Source organism: Anomaloglossus baeobatrachus, chromosome 8 (assembly GCF_048569485.1).
Source record: "Anomaloglossus baeobatrachus isolate aAnoBae1 chromosome 8, aAnoBae1.hap1, whole genome shotgun sequence".
Classification (NCBI taxonomy): Eukaryota; Metazoa; Chordata; class Amphibia; order Anura; family Aromobatidae; genus Anomaloglossus; species Anomaloglossus baeobatrachus.
The window spans coordinates 136,801,385-136,819,546 of NC_134360.1; the positions used below are offsets into that span (position 1 = coordinate 136,801,385).

The 18,162-nt window shown below is 47.1% G+C and overlaps 1 protein-coding gene across 2 annotated transcripts in view; it reads right to left on the reverse strand.

Annotated features, from left to right (window-relative positions):
- The window catches only part of EDEM3 (ER degradation enhancing alpha-mannosidase like protein 3), a 181,345-nt gene that overhangs the window by 122,606 nt on the left and 40,577 nt on the right, over positions 1 to 18,162 (reverse strand). For both annotated transcript variants that reach the window (XM_075322020.1, XM_075322019.1), the window contains exon 4: positions 16,196 to 16,235. In XM_075322020.1, coding sequence (XP_075178135.1) covers positions 16,196 to 16,235 — 40 coding nt within the window. The remainder of the gene's footprint in view (positions 1 to 16,195; positions 16,236 to 18,162) is intronic.

Here is an 18,162-nt window from a genome sequence, read left to right on the forward strand (position 1 = left end):
GTATTTTTCGGACTATAAGACGCACCGGACTATAAGACGCACCCTGGTTTTAGAGGAGGAAAATGGGAAAATAAAACTTTAAGCAAAAAATGTGGTCATGACACACTGTTATAGGGCGAGGATCTGCTGCTGACACTGTTATGGGGGTAATGTCCCCAAATTCTTTACTAAGGTACCCCATCCTGGTAATGATCCTCCTGCCTTGTATATGATCCTACTATAAACCCCCATCCATCCTGTTCACATACCCCCCCCCCCCATCCAGCCTGTTCACATGCCCCCCCATCCAGCCTGTTCACATGCCCCCCCCATCCAGCCTGTTCACATGCCCCCCCCCATCCAGCCTGTTCACATGCCCCCCCCATCCAGCCTGTTCACATGCCCCCCCCATCCAGCCTGTTCACATGCCCCCCCCATCCAGCCTGTTCACATGCCCCCCCCCATCCAGCCTGTTCACATGCCCCCCCCCATCCAGCCTGTTCACATGCCCCCCCCATCCAGCCTGTTCACATGCCCCCCCATCCAGCCTGTTCACATGCCCCCCCATCCAGCCTGTTCACATGCCCCCCATCCAGCCTGTTCACATGCCCCCCCATCCAGCCTGTTCACATGCCCCCCCCAACCAGCCTGTTCACATGCCCCCCCATCCAGCCTGTTCACATGCCCTCCCCATCCAGCCTGTTCACATGCCCCCCCCATCCAGCCTGTTCACATGCCCCCCCATCCAGCCTGTTCACATGCCCCCCCAACCAGCCTGTTCACATGCCCCCCCATCCAGCCTGTTCACATGCCCCCCCATCCAGCCTGTTCACATGCCCTCCCCATCCAGCCTGTTCACATGCCCCCCCATCCAGCCTGTTCACATGCCCCCCCATCCAGCCTGTTCACATGCCCCCCCATCCAGCCTGTTCACATGCCCCCCCATCCAGCCTGTTCACATACCCCCCCCCATCCAGCCTGTTCACATGCCCCCCCATCCAGCCTGTTCACATACCCCCCCATCCTGCCTGCTCATATACTCCCATCCTGCTCATATACTCCCATCGTGCTCATATACCATCCTGGTATATGGCCTGTATCCTATAGCACAGAGAAAAAAATAAACGTTTATACTCACCTTTTCCTCACTCCCTGCAGCACCGATCATCTTCCTCTCTGGCACGCTGATCTGTGTGTGTGGAGCCGTTCCCCTGCAACATCGCGATGTCTTCCTGTCTGTGCCGATCAGCTGACCAGCCCGGCACAGATCAGCTGACCAGCCCGGCACAGATCAGCTGACCGGCACAGATCAGCTGACCGGCACAGATCAGCTGACCGGCACAGATCAGCTGACCGGCACAGATCAGCTGACCGGCACAGACAGGAAGTCATCGCGTGCTGCAGGGAGACGGCTCCACACACGGGGACGGGTGAGTGTACTGATTCACTGCACCCCGCGCTGGTAATGACGCGCGGGGGGCAGTGAATACAGCCGCACATGATCACTCCAGGCTGTAATTGCCAGGGGTGATCATGCCGGCTCTTTACTATGCGCGCGTCCCCGCTCATCCTTCCGCCCACCTGTCAGTGCCGGCTTCAGCGCTGAGAGATGGGCGGGAGGATGGGCGTGCATATGTAATGAGCGGGCCCACGTGGTCACGAGCAGGCGCTGCTGCTGCCTGCTCGTGCCCCCGATGACCCGCAGCACCCTCATTCCCAGCCGCAGCCCTATAGTCAGACCATAAGACGCACCCCCAACTTTCCCCCAACATTTGGGGGAAAAAAAGTGCGTCTTATGGTCCGAAAAATACGGTAATTATTTTGAGAGCAGAGAACAACCTCTCTGCAGTAACTTGTGTTGGTGGCAAAGCAGTAACCACTCAGGCAACATCTCTGACAATGTCAGGATACAGAGGAATCGCTTGTTGCACTGTTATTTTTGATGAATTTCACAATTTATTTTAGTGCACATGAAAAATTCTGCTGAAATGTACTGGCTGTGTTCCTTGATGGAGATGACTACTCTTCTATGCGGGAACGCTTTGCACGGTCCTTATGATCCAAATATTTTTCGAAATTAAATTCTTCATCAGTTGATGAGGAGGGTGAAGATGTGGCAGGACGACCAAATTCTTCTTGTTCCTCCTGACTAGACTGCAACCTTTTCATCCTTACTGCCATTTCAAACAGAGCTTCTTTTCCTTTACTTAGCTGTTGATCATCTAGAAGAATCCGATGCATTGGGTCTACATAAACAGCTACCAAAAGAATGTTATTTTGTAATAGTAGCTCCTCTCTTCCGTTTCATTGATGTATCAATGCCACTTGCAATTAACCCTCCTCTTTGGGACAGGCGAAACATCAGGTTCTTCCACTCCTTTAAAGGGAACCTGTCAGCAGAAATTTCCCCTAAAACCTAACAGATTCCCCCTCTGCAGCTCCTGGGCTGCATTCTAGAAAGGTCCCTGTTATTATTGTGCCCCCTTTCTGACCAAAAAAAAAGAGTTTATAAAGAGGTACCTTTTTGGCTTCGGATTCTATAAATCTGACACGGGGGCGGGCAGCCTGATGGCCGTTATTCTGCCCCCTGGTCCTGTATGCCGCCCCCATCGCTGATTTCCATACTTTTGGACGCCGCCCACTGCTCCAGCCATCCCCGCGCATGCCCAGTGCCAGTCTCACGGGACTGAGCACTGTGACTGCTGGTGACGTGTGCGCAGGCAAGTGATTATGGGCGGGACTGTGACTGTTATCAGCAAGTACCCGCCCATAATCTCGTGAGCGCGCAAACCTCTCCAGCGTCACTGTGCTCAGTGTAGATGCTAGACTGTATGGGCTGCTTCCAGGGATCACATCCCTTTGTCACGTGATAGTATTTTGAACACGCCCCTATCACGTGACAAAGGGACGTCATCCCTGGAAGCAGCCCATACAGTCTAGCATCTACACTGAGCACAGTGTGACGCTGGAGAGGTTTACGCGCTCACGAGATTATGGGCGGGTACTTGCTGATAACAGTCACAGTCCCGCCCCATAATCACTTGCCTGCGCACACGTCACCAGCAGTCACAGTGCTCAGTCCCGTGAGACTGGCACTGGGCATGCCGCGGGGATGGCTGGAGCAGTGGGCGGTGTCCGAAAGTATGGAAATCAGCGATGGGGGCGGCATACAGGACCAGGGGGCAGAATAACGGCCATCAGGCTGCCCGCCCCCGTGTCAGATTTATAGAATCCGAAGCCAAAAAGGTACCTCTTTATAAACTCTTTTTTTTGGTCAGAAAGGGGGCACATTAATAACAGGGACCTTTCTAGAATGCAGCCCAGGAGCTGCAGAGGGGGAATCTGTTAGGTTTTAGGGGAAATTTCTGCTGACAGGTTCCCTTTAAGAAAATACCTGGAGTTAAGTCCTCTGCTTGTAATTTTTTTAGTCACTGTAAATGGGTGCTCTAGCAATTTTTCCAGCTCAGTCACGTGATTCCACTGACTTTCATTTAGCGTCAGTTGAGGGTTAGCCATGTCTACAAGAAAGGTTTTCAGTTTAACCAAGCGCTGAATCATTAAGTAAGTACTGCCCCCATCGTGTAGCTTGATCAATAATTGCCCCTTTTCCAGCACGTCTCTTCAAAATTGAGTCAACTTTAGGGGTTCTGGCAACAGTAGCCAATTTTCTCAGCTTGCCAATCAGTGCAGCAGCATGTCCTTCTTGCCGACTGTCTCTTTTAGCCAGCTGTAGCGTATGCACAACACAGCGCATGTGATGAATGAAAGAACATATTGACACAGTTTCAACAAGATCATCTAAACTATCATGTTGCTGTTCAGCTGAAGCAACTTCAGTTTGTTCCTCAGTTACAATACTGTGTTCCTCTATTTCAAACATTTGTGTGTCTGTGGACCCAGAATGTTCTTCTAGCTGCTGGTCACCATCATTACTCTCATTCATTAGCTTAATAGTACTTATCATATTTGAAGCATTGTCAGTTACGACATAAAGAACTTGCTCTTTTTTAAGTTCATAGTCTTGCAGAACCTTTTCCACCAAGACCTGGAGAAACTCACTGGTGTGATGAGCTTTGGTATCTTTTACTGCCAATGTCTTGGTAACTATTTCATTTTTGTCACAAACAAATCGGACATTGATGGCAAAATAGTTCACTCTGTGACGTGTGCAGGCATCCATTTTAAGAAAAGAAACAGAAAGCGTCCCTTGAGAGTTTTTTTAAGTTCTTCCTTTTGTTTAAAAGCTTCTTCGATTACTAATTTTCTAATACTCTCTCTCCAGAGAAACACCAAGCTTGCGGCCATTTCCCCATTCAGACACATAAAAGCTGGTCGTGAAAATAATGAAATAGGCACACTATCCTTTACAACAAGCTCTATGATCTGTTTTTTAAATGTATCTACTGTCATTGTCACAGTAACTTTGTCACTGACAAAATATCTTGCAACTAATGGCTGCAAAGTTCTCTGCTCCTTTGTTTGGCTGGAAGAGCTGGGCACTGGTTCATTGGTTTGGATGCAGTCTTTCTCATCCACTGCTTTCAGTACTTCTGGATGAAAGCGCTGTAAATGTCTCAGATTAGAAGCTCTGGTAGGAACATTTTTATCTTTGCCTGAATATGCACTCATCTTGGCTTCACAGCATTTGTTTTCGTCTGGATCATTTGTCACACACTAACAGACATAATGTTTTCTATCTTGAGTGATGGTGAAATGTTCAAATACAGCTGATTTAATGTGATGCTTCTTTGACATTCTCAGGTTTTTAATTCTGCATTCACAATCCAAATGACAATTGTTTTTCCTAAAAACAATTGTACTAAAGTATTGCCAGGTCGTACAACTGATATAGTGGTCAGTAATACTGTTATTATTCCTCATGTACTCACAGTTACCTGATGCAAAGTTTATTGAAAGGATAATACTTCTTACAGTCTTCCTCTTCTGAGTAGCAGGCAGCTGTGAGATGCTTGGAAGACGCACACCTAGTATGATCTAGTCTAGAGGAGGAGCTTTACTACTAAGAATTTGCAACACATTTTCAGTTTCATACATTGTAAGTAGGGAGGTTGGGGCAGCATGAGGTTAACCAAGTATAAGATTAGAGAAGGGCAGTGGAGAACAGTGACACACAAGAAGTAAGAAATGTGTCTATCTCCAGCAGAACTGCTTATCACTGTTGTTCATAGTTTGATAGAACATATATATTTGAGTAACATTTATAAAATTCATATGAAAGTTGAATTATGAAATATTAATACATCTTTTTTAAAGCTGGAGTCGGAGTCAGTACATTTCTACCGACTCCGACTCCAACCAAAACTAACTCCGACTCCACAGTCCTGCCTTGCACCGTCCCGAGCTGAGGAACCAAGGACATTCATTCGGATGAGCTGAAAAAAAAAATCCTTTTTGTTCCATCAACAAACCATACATGCTGTAAGTGTGGCATGGAAAGGACAGACCTATTCCATCATCTCTGGGGATGTGCACGGATTCAGGGAGTTTGGAAGGGTGTCCATTCAGCCCCACAAACCACACATCAAATTCCCATTGACGCCACAATGGGCTATCTTTAACATTCTGGAGGAAGACCAACTAAAACTACCAAGGCATACAAAATCAGCTCTTATTATATGGGCCTCGGCTACCAGGAAAAGATATACAGTCATATGAAAAAGTTTGGGCACCCCTATTAATGTTAACCTTTTTTCTTCATAACAATTTGGGTTTTTGCAACAGCTATTTCAGTTTCATATATGTAATAACTGATGGACTGAGTAATATTTCTGAATTGAAATGAAGTTTATTGTACTAACAGAAAATGTGCAATCCGCATTTAAACAAAATTTGACCAGTGCAAAAGTATGGGCACCCTTATCAATTTCTTGATTTGAACCCTCCTAACTACTTTTTACTGACTTACTAAAGCACTAAATTGGATTTGTAACCTCATTGAGCTTTGAACTTTATAGGCAGGTGTATCCAATCATGAGAAAAGATATTTAAGGTGGCCACTTGCAAGTTGTTCTCCTATGTGAATCTCCTATGAAGAGTGGCATCATGGGCTCCTCAAAACAACTCTCAAATGATCTGAAAACAAAGATTATTCAACATAGTTCAGGGGAAGGATACAAAAAGTTGTCTCAGAGATTTAAACTGTCAGTTTCCACTGTGAGGAACATAGTAAGGAAATGGAAGTACACAGGTACAGTTGTTGTTAAGACCAGAAGTGGCAGGCCAAGAAAAATATCAGAAAGGCAGAGAAGAAGAATGGTGAGAACAGTCAAGGACAATCCACAGACCACCTCCAAAGACCTGCAGCATCATCTTGCTGCAGATGGTGTCAATGTGCATCGGTCAACAATACAGCGCACGTTGCACAAGGAGAAGCTGTATGGGAGAGTGATGCGAAAGAAGCAGTTTCTGCAAGCACGCTACAAACAGAGTCGCCTGAGGTATGCAAAGCACATTTGGACAAGCCAGTTACATTTTGGAAGAAGGTCCTGTGGACTGATGAAAGAAAGATTGAGTTGTTTGGTCATACATAAAGGCGTTATGCATGGAGGCAAAAAAACACAGCATTCCAAGAAAAGCACTTGCTACCCACAGTAAAATTTGGTGGAGGTTCCATCATGGTTTGGGGCTGTGTGGCCAATGCCAGCACCGGGAATCTTGTTAAAGTTGAGGGTCGCATGGATTCAACTCAGTATCAGCAGATTCTTGACAATAATGTGCAAGAAACAGTGACGAAGTTGAAGTTACACAGGGGATGGATATTTCAGCATGACAATGATCCAAGACACCGCTCCAAATCTACTCAGGCATTCATGCAGAGGAACAATTACAATGTTCTGGAATGGCTATCCCAGTCCCCAGACTTGAATATCATTGAACATCTGTGGGATGATTTGAAGCGTGCTGTCCATGCTCGGCGACCATCAAACGTAACTGAACTGGAATTGTTTTGTAAACAGGAATGGTCAAATATACCTTCATCCAGGATCCAGGAACTCATTAAAAGCTACAGGAAGCGACTAGAGGCTGTTATTTTTGCAAAAGGAGGATCTACAAAATATTAATGTCACTTTTATGTTGAGGTGCCCATTGTGAAGATGTAATTTACCCTCTAACTGTATATGCTGTGATACTATGTCATATGTATATTTCCCTGTCATTTATTTTGTATAATTGTCATGATGTATTTTACCTTCTCACTGTATTTGCTGTAATATACCTTCCCCCCATCCCCTGTGTCTCTGGGCCCATAATGCAATTATCTCTTGTCCACACAGCCAGGGGAACTTCTCATTGTTTCGTAAGCAGTGGATAATGCCAACTACACAAACCTGTAGACATCTCGGAGCCAACCTTCTAGAATCTTCTAGTGGGCCCAACCATTGCATAGACCCCTACCCTTGAGGGGCGGGCCCACGAGCTCAGACAATTCACTCGTGTTTCTAAATGCAGTTAGTTGGAGCTCGGCTGGAGTAGGACTAGGATCCATAGCTGAGGCTGGATCCTGGGGTCTGTGTGTGTGGACTGTTACAGACTGGAGATCCGCGGCCCGTGGGATTGTGTGGAACCCTTTGGACTACTGTAAGGACGATTGCTTTGTTATCCGGTCCGAGGATTGTCGGGAAGGACCCCGAATCTGTTTTACGTGGACTTATCGTGCGCTGTTCCAGTGTTCTTGTGAATAAACCTGTTGGATCGTCCCTCGGCCTCGTCCATCCTTTGCTCTGTTGTACACCCCCGTCACACCCATACTTTTGCACCGGTCAAATTTTGTTCAAATGCGGATTGCACATTTTCTGTTAGTACAATAAACCTCATTTCAATCCAGAAATATTACTCAGTCCATCAGTTATTAGATACTAGAAAGTGGCCCGATTCTAACGCATCGGGTATTCTAGAATTTACGTATTACCATGCCTGATATAGAGACCTGAGTAGTCTCGAAAGCTTGCAATTATTACCATCTTTTCAGTTAGCCATTAAAAGGTATCAACCACTGAGGACTCAGTTCTTTTAAACAATTTTTTTATCTCAACTGGCTAACACGGTACAAAGATATATTTTACTCGTATTCTGTAGTTACTGTATGATTTTTGTTATATATATAGATGTCTGTAGTTGCCAAGTATTTGTGTAGGGCGCTGTAAATGTTCTGGGTGTTGTCTGGGGGGGGGGGGGGTGTCTGCAGCGTTTGTGTGTGTGTGTGTGGTGCTGTGTGTTGCGTTGTTTGTGGAGCGCTGTGTGTCTGCAGCGTTGTGTGTGTGTGTGTGGTGCTGTGTGTTGCGTTGTTTGTGGAGCGCTGTGTGTGTGTGGTGCTGTATGTGTTGCACGGTTTGTGTGGGTGTGTGTGTGTTTTGGGGGGAGGTATGTTTTGTGCAGTGTGTGTGTGTGTGTGTGTGTGTGTGTGTTGGAGGAGTAGTCCTGGAGGGAGAGGAGTATAATAGTAGGAATAGTCCTGGGGGGAGAGGAGGATAATAGGAGGAGTAGTCCTGGGAGAGAGGAATATAATAGGAGGAGTAGTCCTGGGGGAGAGGAGTATAATAGGAGGAGTAGTCCTGGGGGAGAAGGGTATAATAGGAGGAGTAGTCCTGGGAGAGAGGAGTATAATAGGAGGAGTAGTCCTGGGGGGAGAGGAGGATAATAGGAGTAGTCCTGGGGGGAGAGGAGGATAATAGGAGGAATAGTCCTGGGGGAGAGGAGGATAATAGGAGGAGTAGCCCTGTGGGAGAGGAGGATAATAGGAGGAGTAGCCCTGTGGGAGAGGAGGATAATAGGAGGAATAGTCCTGTGGGAGAGGAGGATAATAGGAGGAGTAGTCCTGGGGGAGAGGAGTATAATAGGAGGAGTAGTCCTTGGGGGAGAGGAGTATAATAGGAGGAGGAGTCCTGGGGGGAGAGGAGTATAATAGGAGGAGTAGTCCTGGGGGGAGAGGAGGATAATAGGAGGAGTAGTCCTGGGGGGAGAGGAGGATAATAGGAGGAGTAGTCCTGGGGGGAGAGGAGGATAATAGGAGGAGTAGTCCTGGGGGGAGAGGAGGACAATAGGAGGAGTAGTCCTGTGGGAGAGGAGTATAATAGGAGGAGTAGTCCTGGGGGGAGAGGAGGATAATAGGAGGAGTAGTCCTGGGGGGGAGAGGAGGATAATAGGAGGAGTAGTCCTGGGGGGAGAGGAGGATAATAGGAGGAGTAGTCCTGGGGGGAGAGGAGGATAATAGGAGGAGTAGTCCTGGGGGGGAGAGGAGGATAATAGGAGGAGTAGTCCTGGGGGGAGAGGAGGATAATAGGAGGAGTAGTCCTGGGGGGAGAGGAGGATAATAGGAGGAGTAGTCCTGGGGGGAGAGGAGGACAATAGGAGGAGTAGTCCTGTGGGAGAGGAGTATAATAGGAGGAGTAGTCCTGGAGGTGAGGAGTATAATAGGAGGAGTAGTCCTGGGGGGAGAGGAGGATAATAGGAGGAGTAGTCCTGGGGGGAGAGGAGGAAAATAGGAGGAATAGTCCTGGGGGGAGAGGAGGAAATTGGAGGAATAGTCCTGGGGGGAGAGGAGGATAATAGCAGGAGTAGTCCTGGCGGGAGAGGAGGATAATAGGAGGAGTAGTCCTGGGGGGGAGAGGAGGATAATAGCAGGAGTAGTCCTGGGGGGAGAGGAGTATAATAGGAGGAGTAGTCCTGGGGGGAGAGGAGGAAATTGGAGGAATAGTCCTGGGGGGAGAGGAGGATAATAGGAGGAGTAGTCCTGTGGGAGAAGAGTATAATAGGAGGAGTAGTCCTGGGGGGAGAGGAGGAAATTGGAGGAATAGTCCTGGGGGGAGAGGAGGATAATAGGAGGAGTAGTCCTGTGGGAGAGGAGTATAATAGGAGGAGTAGTCCTGGGGGAGAGGCGTATAATAGGAAGAGTAGTCCTGGCGGGAGAGGAGGATAATAGCAGGGGTAGTCCTGGGGGGGGAGAGGAGGATAATAGCAGGAGTAGTCCTGGGGGGGAGAGGAGGATAATAGCAGGAGTAGTCCTGGCGGGAGAGGAGGATAATAGGAGGAGTAGTCCTGGGGGGGAGAGGAGGATAATAGCAGGAGTAGTCCTGGGGGGAGAGGAGGATAATAGGTGGAGTAGTCCTGGGGGGAGAGGAGGATAATAGGAGGAGTAGTCCTGTGGGAGAGGAGGATAATAGGAGGAGTAGTCCTGGCGGGAGAGGAGGATAATAGGAGGAGTAGTCCTGGGGGGAGAGGAGGATAATAGCAGGAGTAGTCCTGGGGGGAGAGGAGGATAATAGGTGGAGTAGTCCTGGGGGGAGAGGAGTATAATAGGAGGAGTAGTCCTGGAGGTGAGGAGTATAATAGGAGGAGTAGTCCTGGGGGGAGAGGAGGATAATAGGAGGAGTAGTCCTGGGGGGAGAGGAGGATAATAGGAGGAGTAGTCCTGGAGGTGAGGAGTATAATAGGAGGAGTAGTCCTGGAGGTGAGGAGTATAATAGGAGGAGTAGTCCTGGGGGGAGAGGAGGATAACAAAAAGAGTAGTCCTGGCGGGAGAGGAGGATAATAGGAGGAGTAGTCCTGGCGGGAGAGGAGGATAATAGCAGGAGTAGTCCTGGGGGGAGAGGAGGATAATAGCAGGAGTAGTCCTGGGGGGAGAGGAGGATAATAGGTGGAGTAGTCCTGGGGGGAGAGGAGTATAATAGGAGGAGTAGTCCTGGAGGTGAGGAGTATAATAGGAGGAGTAGTCCTGGGGGGAGAGGAGGATAATAGGAGGAGTAGTCCTGGGGGGAGAGGAGGAAATTGGAGGAATAGTCCTGGGGGGGGGGGGGAAGAATAATAGGAGGAGTAGTCCTGGGGGGAGAGGAGGATAATAGGAGGAGTAGTCCTGGGGGGAGAGGAGGATAATAGGAGGAGTAGTCCTATGGGGAGAGCAGGATAATAGGAGTAGTCCTGGGGAGAGCAGGATAATAGGAGTAGTCCTGGGGAGAAAGGAGGATAATAGGAGGAGTAGTCCTGGGGGGAGAGGAGGATAATAGGAGGAGTAGTCCTGGGGGATGAAGAGGATAATAGGATTAGTCATCCTGGGGGTGAGGAGGATAATAGGAGGAGTAGTCCTGGGGGTGAGGAGGATAATAGTAGGAGTAGTCCTGGGGGGAGAGAAGTCTAATAAGAGGAGTAGTCCTGGGGAGAGAGGAGGATAATAGGAGGAGTAGTCCTGGGGAGAGAGGAGGATAATAGGAGAATTAATCCTGGGGGGAGAGGAGTATAATAGGAGGAATAGTCCTGTGGGGAGAGCAGGATAATAGGAGGAGTAGTCCTGGGGGGAGAGGAGGATAATAGGAGAATTAGTCCTGGGGAGAAAGGAGGATAAGCATGGTACACATCAGGTAAGTATTCAAAGAGACAGTGCTGGGTTACTTGTTGGTCTCCTGCTGTGCAGCACGCATCAGCGTGTGACAGCGGGAGACCAACGATGTGAATGGGCAAGGAGCCGGCATACGCTGGTAACCATGCTACACAATATTAGCCGATGTGTACCATGGTTACCAGTGTACCCCGCACGCACGGGAGCCCACACTAGCGTACGCCGGCAACCCCAGCAATGCGAGGGTATGTGTCGGCTGGGTTGCCGGCGTACGCTGGTGTGGGCTCCCGGGGGTACAGTACTCACCTGGGAGTCGGGGCTCCGTGTCGGTTCGGGGAATGCTTGCGGGGGGCGGGGCCTAGTGCGAGCGTGCAATGCGTGAGGGGGGCGGGGCGTGGCAGAGTTGCCAATGCGTGCAGGGGGCCGGGGCGAGAGGCCAATCCGTGTGGGGGGCGGAGCCTGGGCGAGCGGCCAATCCGTGCGGGGGGGCAGCCAATGAGACGCTTTTCACGGTAACGACAGAATTTTGGAGCAAGACAGACAGACAGAATAAGGCAATTATATATATAGATATGAAACTGAAATAGCTGTTGCAAAAACCCAAATTGTTATGAACAAAAAAGGTTAACATTAATAGAGGTGCCCAAATTTTTTCATATGACCAAGTCTGTCCAAGAAATGACGTCATACGCTGAAACCGCCTAAACCACGCCCACACAGCTCCAACAGGCCAAACCTCCACACACACACCCACCCCTCACTCCACCCTCACCCAATCAGCAGCGGCCCTGCATCACACCCCCCACACACCCACACATTCCTCTACCCACATCCAATCAGCAGCGATGACCGCTCAATTAGGACACGCCCACTCGCCGAAACCCTGACAACGCCATGACGAAGGCGGCGGACAGGTACAAGGCACATCGCCATGGAAGCTACCCTACACCCGAAGCGACGGAGCACAGTAATCCCCGACCCACAGGAGGCCCCAATGCGCAGGTCAGTGACCCAAATACGCCACAGAGACACAGAGGGACGGGGTCCAGAGGAGACGCAGCTGCGGCATCGCAGGGCTTCCCCGCGCCACAGAGACACAGAGGGATAGAGACACATAGGGACGGGGACAGGAGGAGACACAGCTGCGGCGCACTAGGAACCCAGCACTCCGGGACGCAGCTCTCCCACTAACCAACGATAAATGCAGGGGAAGCACATGGCTACTTAAATATTAACACTGCTGTGAATGTTAAGGAGCCGCTCATTACTATTCATGAGCCGCTCATTACTATTCATGAGCGGCTACTTAACATTCACTGCAGTGTTAATATTTAAGTAGCCAGCATTCATCGGTGGTTAGTGAGAGAGCTGCGTCCCGGAGTGCTCAGGAGCCAATCATTACTATTCATGGCCAGCGGGAAAAGAAGACACACACACACACACACACACACACACACACACACCCCAACCCCACTCATATCAAACGCACCCCCCCACAGAGACACACAACCAACCACACATGGGCGCACACAGCCGCACACAAACACCCCCGCACACACACATCGCCCCAACTCACACACCGCGAAACAGACAAATACACACACACACACCGCACAAAACACACACCCCCACAACACACACATCGCCCCACATACGCACCGTAACACACACATACACAACGCAATACAAACACACCGTGCAACACAAACACCGCCCTACATAGACCCCCCCCACATACCAGGATGGGGGCCATACAAGGATGGAGACTATACCAGGATGGGACACAGACCAGGATGCTGCATACACAAGGATCCTGCCTATACCACGATGGGGCAACATACCAGGATGGGGCCACATGCCAGCATCAACCCACAAACCAGGATGGGGGCCATACAACGATGGAGACTATACCCGGATGGGACACAGACCAGGATGCTGCATACACAAGGATCCTACCTATACCACGATGGGGGCACATACCAGGATGGGGCCACATCACAGCATCAGCCCACATACCAGAATGGGGGCCATACCAGGATGGGATACAGGCCAGGATGCTGCCTGCCTACACCAGATGGCGCACACAGACCAGGATGGGGGCACATGTCAGAATGGTGGCTACACCACAATGGGGGCACATACAAGCATGGGGGCACATACAAGCATGGGGCCACATCACAGCATCAGCCCACATACCAGGCCAACCCACACCTCCCAATGCCACAGCCTGCAACTCACCGAAGGCCACAGTGGAAAAGCGGAGCGGACGCCGGACAGGAGCGAGCAGCTGGCGGACATGTACAAGGGACCCCTTAGGAAACATTCGATGGGGGCACATACCAGGATGGCAGCAATCACAGGATGGGGCCACATACTCCGTGACATTGCCCTGACCTGACTTCTTTGACTCTACTTGATCATTCGCTACCACTGTCTATGTGGGTATCTTTCACAGATTACGACAAACCACATTTAACCTTCCGGCCTTACAAGGGCTAATAAAAGAAAAAACGCAACCCAGCAACACAACAAACCAGCAGCAGGAAGAAACCAACATCATCACAAGAAACACAATGCTACAAAGGAAGACCAGACAACCACACGAGCACGAACATCACACACAACCTCAAAAAGAAGCCACACTACAACAGAAGAATGCCTTACTAACCCAGAAGCAGAATCTCGGACACAACAGCCAGAAGAAGAGAATCTTCCACAAACTAAGGACACATTTTTCAATGATATTGCTAAATTACACAGTATACTGTTAATGCAGTATTTAGTTACATACAGTTACATCTTATCTTTGACAAAAAATATATTGGGTCTTCCTTCCATTATTCGTCAAAAATCATACATTAACTACACAATAAATTCTAGAATACCCAATGCATTAGAATCGGGCCACCATGTATTCTATATAAATAATTGCCTTATTCTGTCTGTCTAGTCTTGCTCCAAAATGACGTCTTGACAGTGACAACTGTCACCACACCGCGCGCTCTAAAGAGCCTGCGACCAATGGCTCAGCTAACTGAACAGCCAGAACTACGGGCCGACAGGACGCCCCCCGACACTTTTCCCCGCACCTACACAGAGCCCCAACTTCCAGGTGAGTGCTGCACCCCTGGGAGCCCACACCGGCAAGGCAGCCGACACATACCCACCGCTCGCCTCCGCCCCCCGCACATATTACCCCACTCGGCGCCCCCCCCCCGCACTCCACATTTATACACTGAACACACACACCTGGATAGTCACCTGTCCCCAGCCATGCAGTCACCAGCACTGACGTCCTCAGCGCCATGGCCCCGCTCGGCTCCGCCCCCCGCACACATTGCCCCGCAGGATGGGGGCTCATGTCAGGATGGTGGCTGCACCACGATGGGGGCACATACCAGCATTGGGCCACATCACAGCATCAGCATATTTTTACTTAACTTTACACTGTTCATGGCCTTCTTTCCTTACAAGCCATGGACATCAATAAACATTAGACTCATCTATTAAAACTGTTCCTTCTGTTTGTCATTTTAAAACCAATAAACAATTATAAGAATACTAAATTAAACCTAACCCATCCAAGTCCATTCATGACCTTATTATTCAATCTGCTGACTTACATACACATTCTAGACTACCCCATACGTTAGAATCGGGCCACCTTCTAGTATTACATAAATGGCTTAGCCCAGAACCCCCATCAATGTCACTCTTGCAAACAAAGGTTATGTTCCTATTTAAAATGGGGTGGCTGGATGCTCTTTTAGATAAGGAAAAACTGACAAAAAATTTCTTCGAAACATGGTCTTTGATCGTGCCCTCGCTACCAGATATTATTAAAGCTAGGTTCAGATCTCAATTTGAGAACACTTTGTGGTATTTGCTGCAACTTATAAGTTGACAAAACCCAATTCCGTAATAAAGGACACCATAGGTTAAAGGTCACACGCAGACAGAAGGGGGGTGGGACGAAGGGGGGAGGTATTGGGGATTGTTGGATTTATTAATGTCTCAATACTTGCCAATTGTAACGCATATTTTATGACTCAAAAAAGTACTCTTGCATAAAGAATTTTCGTAATTACAGCATTATACATTTGTGTGTGAAAAGCAATGAAACAGTCCAAAATGTATCTGGAGAATTTTTTGGACTGAATAATAATAATAATAATAATAATAATAATAATAATAATAATAATAATAATAATAGAAAAAGATCTGACCATCAAGATTTTCATATATAAAGTAAGCCAGCGCTATATTGGCACTAGGATGCTGAATGTAAACATGGTTTGTGTTCTGAGATTGGATATTTTATTTCAGAAATATGTGCAAGTAAAGTTCCAGCAATGCACTGCTATTTGATTGACAGGTGCAACAGGAAGAGAATATGTGGGTGGGGTTTTGCTATCTATTCCCACCCATGTCTGCTGCCTGGCCTCTGTATATATTAGACTGTATGGGCTGCATTTCAAACACGCCCCTATCATGTGACAGAAATTACATAACCGGAAAAAGCCCATACAGTCTAGCATTTACCAAAGGCCAGGCAGCAGACAGGGACATGAATAGATAGCAAAACCCCACCCACATACTCCCACCTCTGTTGCACCTGTCAATCAAATAGTGCACTGCTGGAACTTTACTTTCACATATTTCTGAAATAAAATATCCAATCTCTGAACAAAAGCTATGGTTACATTCAGCATTCTAACCCCTAGCTTTACTTTATATATGAAAATCCTGCTAGTTGGGTCTGTAAGAAAACATTATGAACCAGATTAGAATCTCATTCAAGTGGGATTTTTAACAGTTTATACAATAAGTTATATTGATACAAACACACGTCAACAAGATACTCACCACCAACGTATCCAGTGTGTCAATTAATGTTAAAGAAAACCTATAAAAGATTAAAAAAAAAAAAAAAAATCACTTACACGGGGCACAGTCATGCAGTATTATGAAAGCAGGATTGTTTGTTTATTTAATTTATTTATTCCATATTGCATTTTACATTTTATAACAAATAGTAATGTCTGGCAACAATACTAAGCCTTTATCCATGTGGGAAAATTAAGTCTGAACAGCAGATTTTCTATTCAAATCAACGGGAGATGAATTAAGAACATAGCCTAGTATAAACATACCCTAACAAAAGAGCCTGTTAAATATATGAGCCTGGCAAGTAAATAACAGCATAGTGGTAACTCCCTATTGGGGCCATGACTTGCCCCAATCTCAAGTCTTTTACAGCCTCTAACAGGTTTTCCTCCAGGATTTTGCTGTATTTAGCGCTATCTTCTCTTAACTCTGACCAGCTTCCCTGTCCCTGCTGAAAAGCCTCCCAACAGTATGATGCTGCCACTACGTTTGATGATGGGGATGGTATTTTCAGTGTTCATTTTCTGCCACACAGTGTTTTGCAGTTTGCCCATAATGTTTTACTAATTCTCATCTGACTAGTGCTCCTTCTTCCACATGCTGTGTCCCCTAAATGATTACTCAGGATTTTATTTAGGAGCATCAGACTGCAGAGGGAAGAATACAAATGCTTGTAACAATCTTTTGACTTGCATTACTAAAATATTTAGAAAACCATGAGTATTTCCTTTACACTTCACAAATACCATCTACTTTGTGTTGGTATATCACATAAATCCCAATAAAATACATTTAAGTGTGTCGGTGTAACGTGAAAAGTTAATGGGGTATAAATATTTTTTCAAGGGACTGTAAGTAAAGCCTGGGCTACATGGTGACTTTGCGAGATCAAGGTTTATTCAATCCGCTGCTACATTGCAATCCAAGTGAATAAGGTCATATTGCAAACCCAAGTTAACAGTAAATGTGGCAAACAAGTCGCAAATAAAAAAAAAAAATATATTATACTGGGTTAAGCTCCTTGTGACCTGCCCTTCCCCTGGGGATCCAATGTTACCACATTCACTCATATGTTGCTGCGATGTAGCAGATGTCATGGCCAAAGTTGTCGTGTGGCTCTAACCTAATAGGAATTTGTTGAGAACTGTATAGCAATTTTCTTGTGGGTAAAAAAATAATAAAAACAAAAAACTAAAACACAGATTATGATGCACACCATATCTTAGCAATAGCTCTGTTCTACATAGTTTCAAAAGTGGTCAGGTTCAGATAAGAATCAGCCATTTCTTAAGGATTTTGACCTCCTGAATTCAAATTGGACAATGAAGAAATTTTTAGTTGCCTTTGTTTCTATACCAACGAGTTTTCCTTTTACTGCTACATAAAATTATTGCATAAAAGTTTCAGTATTTTGAAAAATTATTGTTTTGGCAAATCTAAAGTTGCAGAATATTTTATGCCAATTTTTTGATATTTAGAGGAAACTTAGCAACAACTCAAACAACTCAAATAACTATAAACTATATATGATCTGCTCCAGTGCAACTGTCACTCAAGAAGCTGCTCATTTTACAAACTTCAATTTCTTGTATTTCAGAATCTAAACATCCGAGCTGACCACTACAGGTATGTATAGAATCAGCCTGATAGTGCCAGTATAGCACTGGTTTTAAGTTATATACAAAAATCCTGGTGATTGGTTCCCTTTAAAAAATAAATAACTGAAAATTGGGGCGTGCAATATTATTCGTCCCCTTTAAGTTAATACTTTGTAGCGCCACCTTTTGCTGCGATTACAGCTGCAAGTCGCTTGGGGTATGTGTCTATCAGTTTTGCACATCGAGAGACTGAAATTCTTGCCCATTCCTCCTTTGCAAACAGCTGGAGCTGAGGGAGGTTGGATGGAGAGCGTTTGTGAACAGCAGTTTTCATCTCTTTCCACAGAT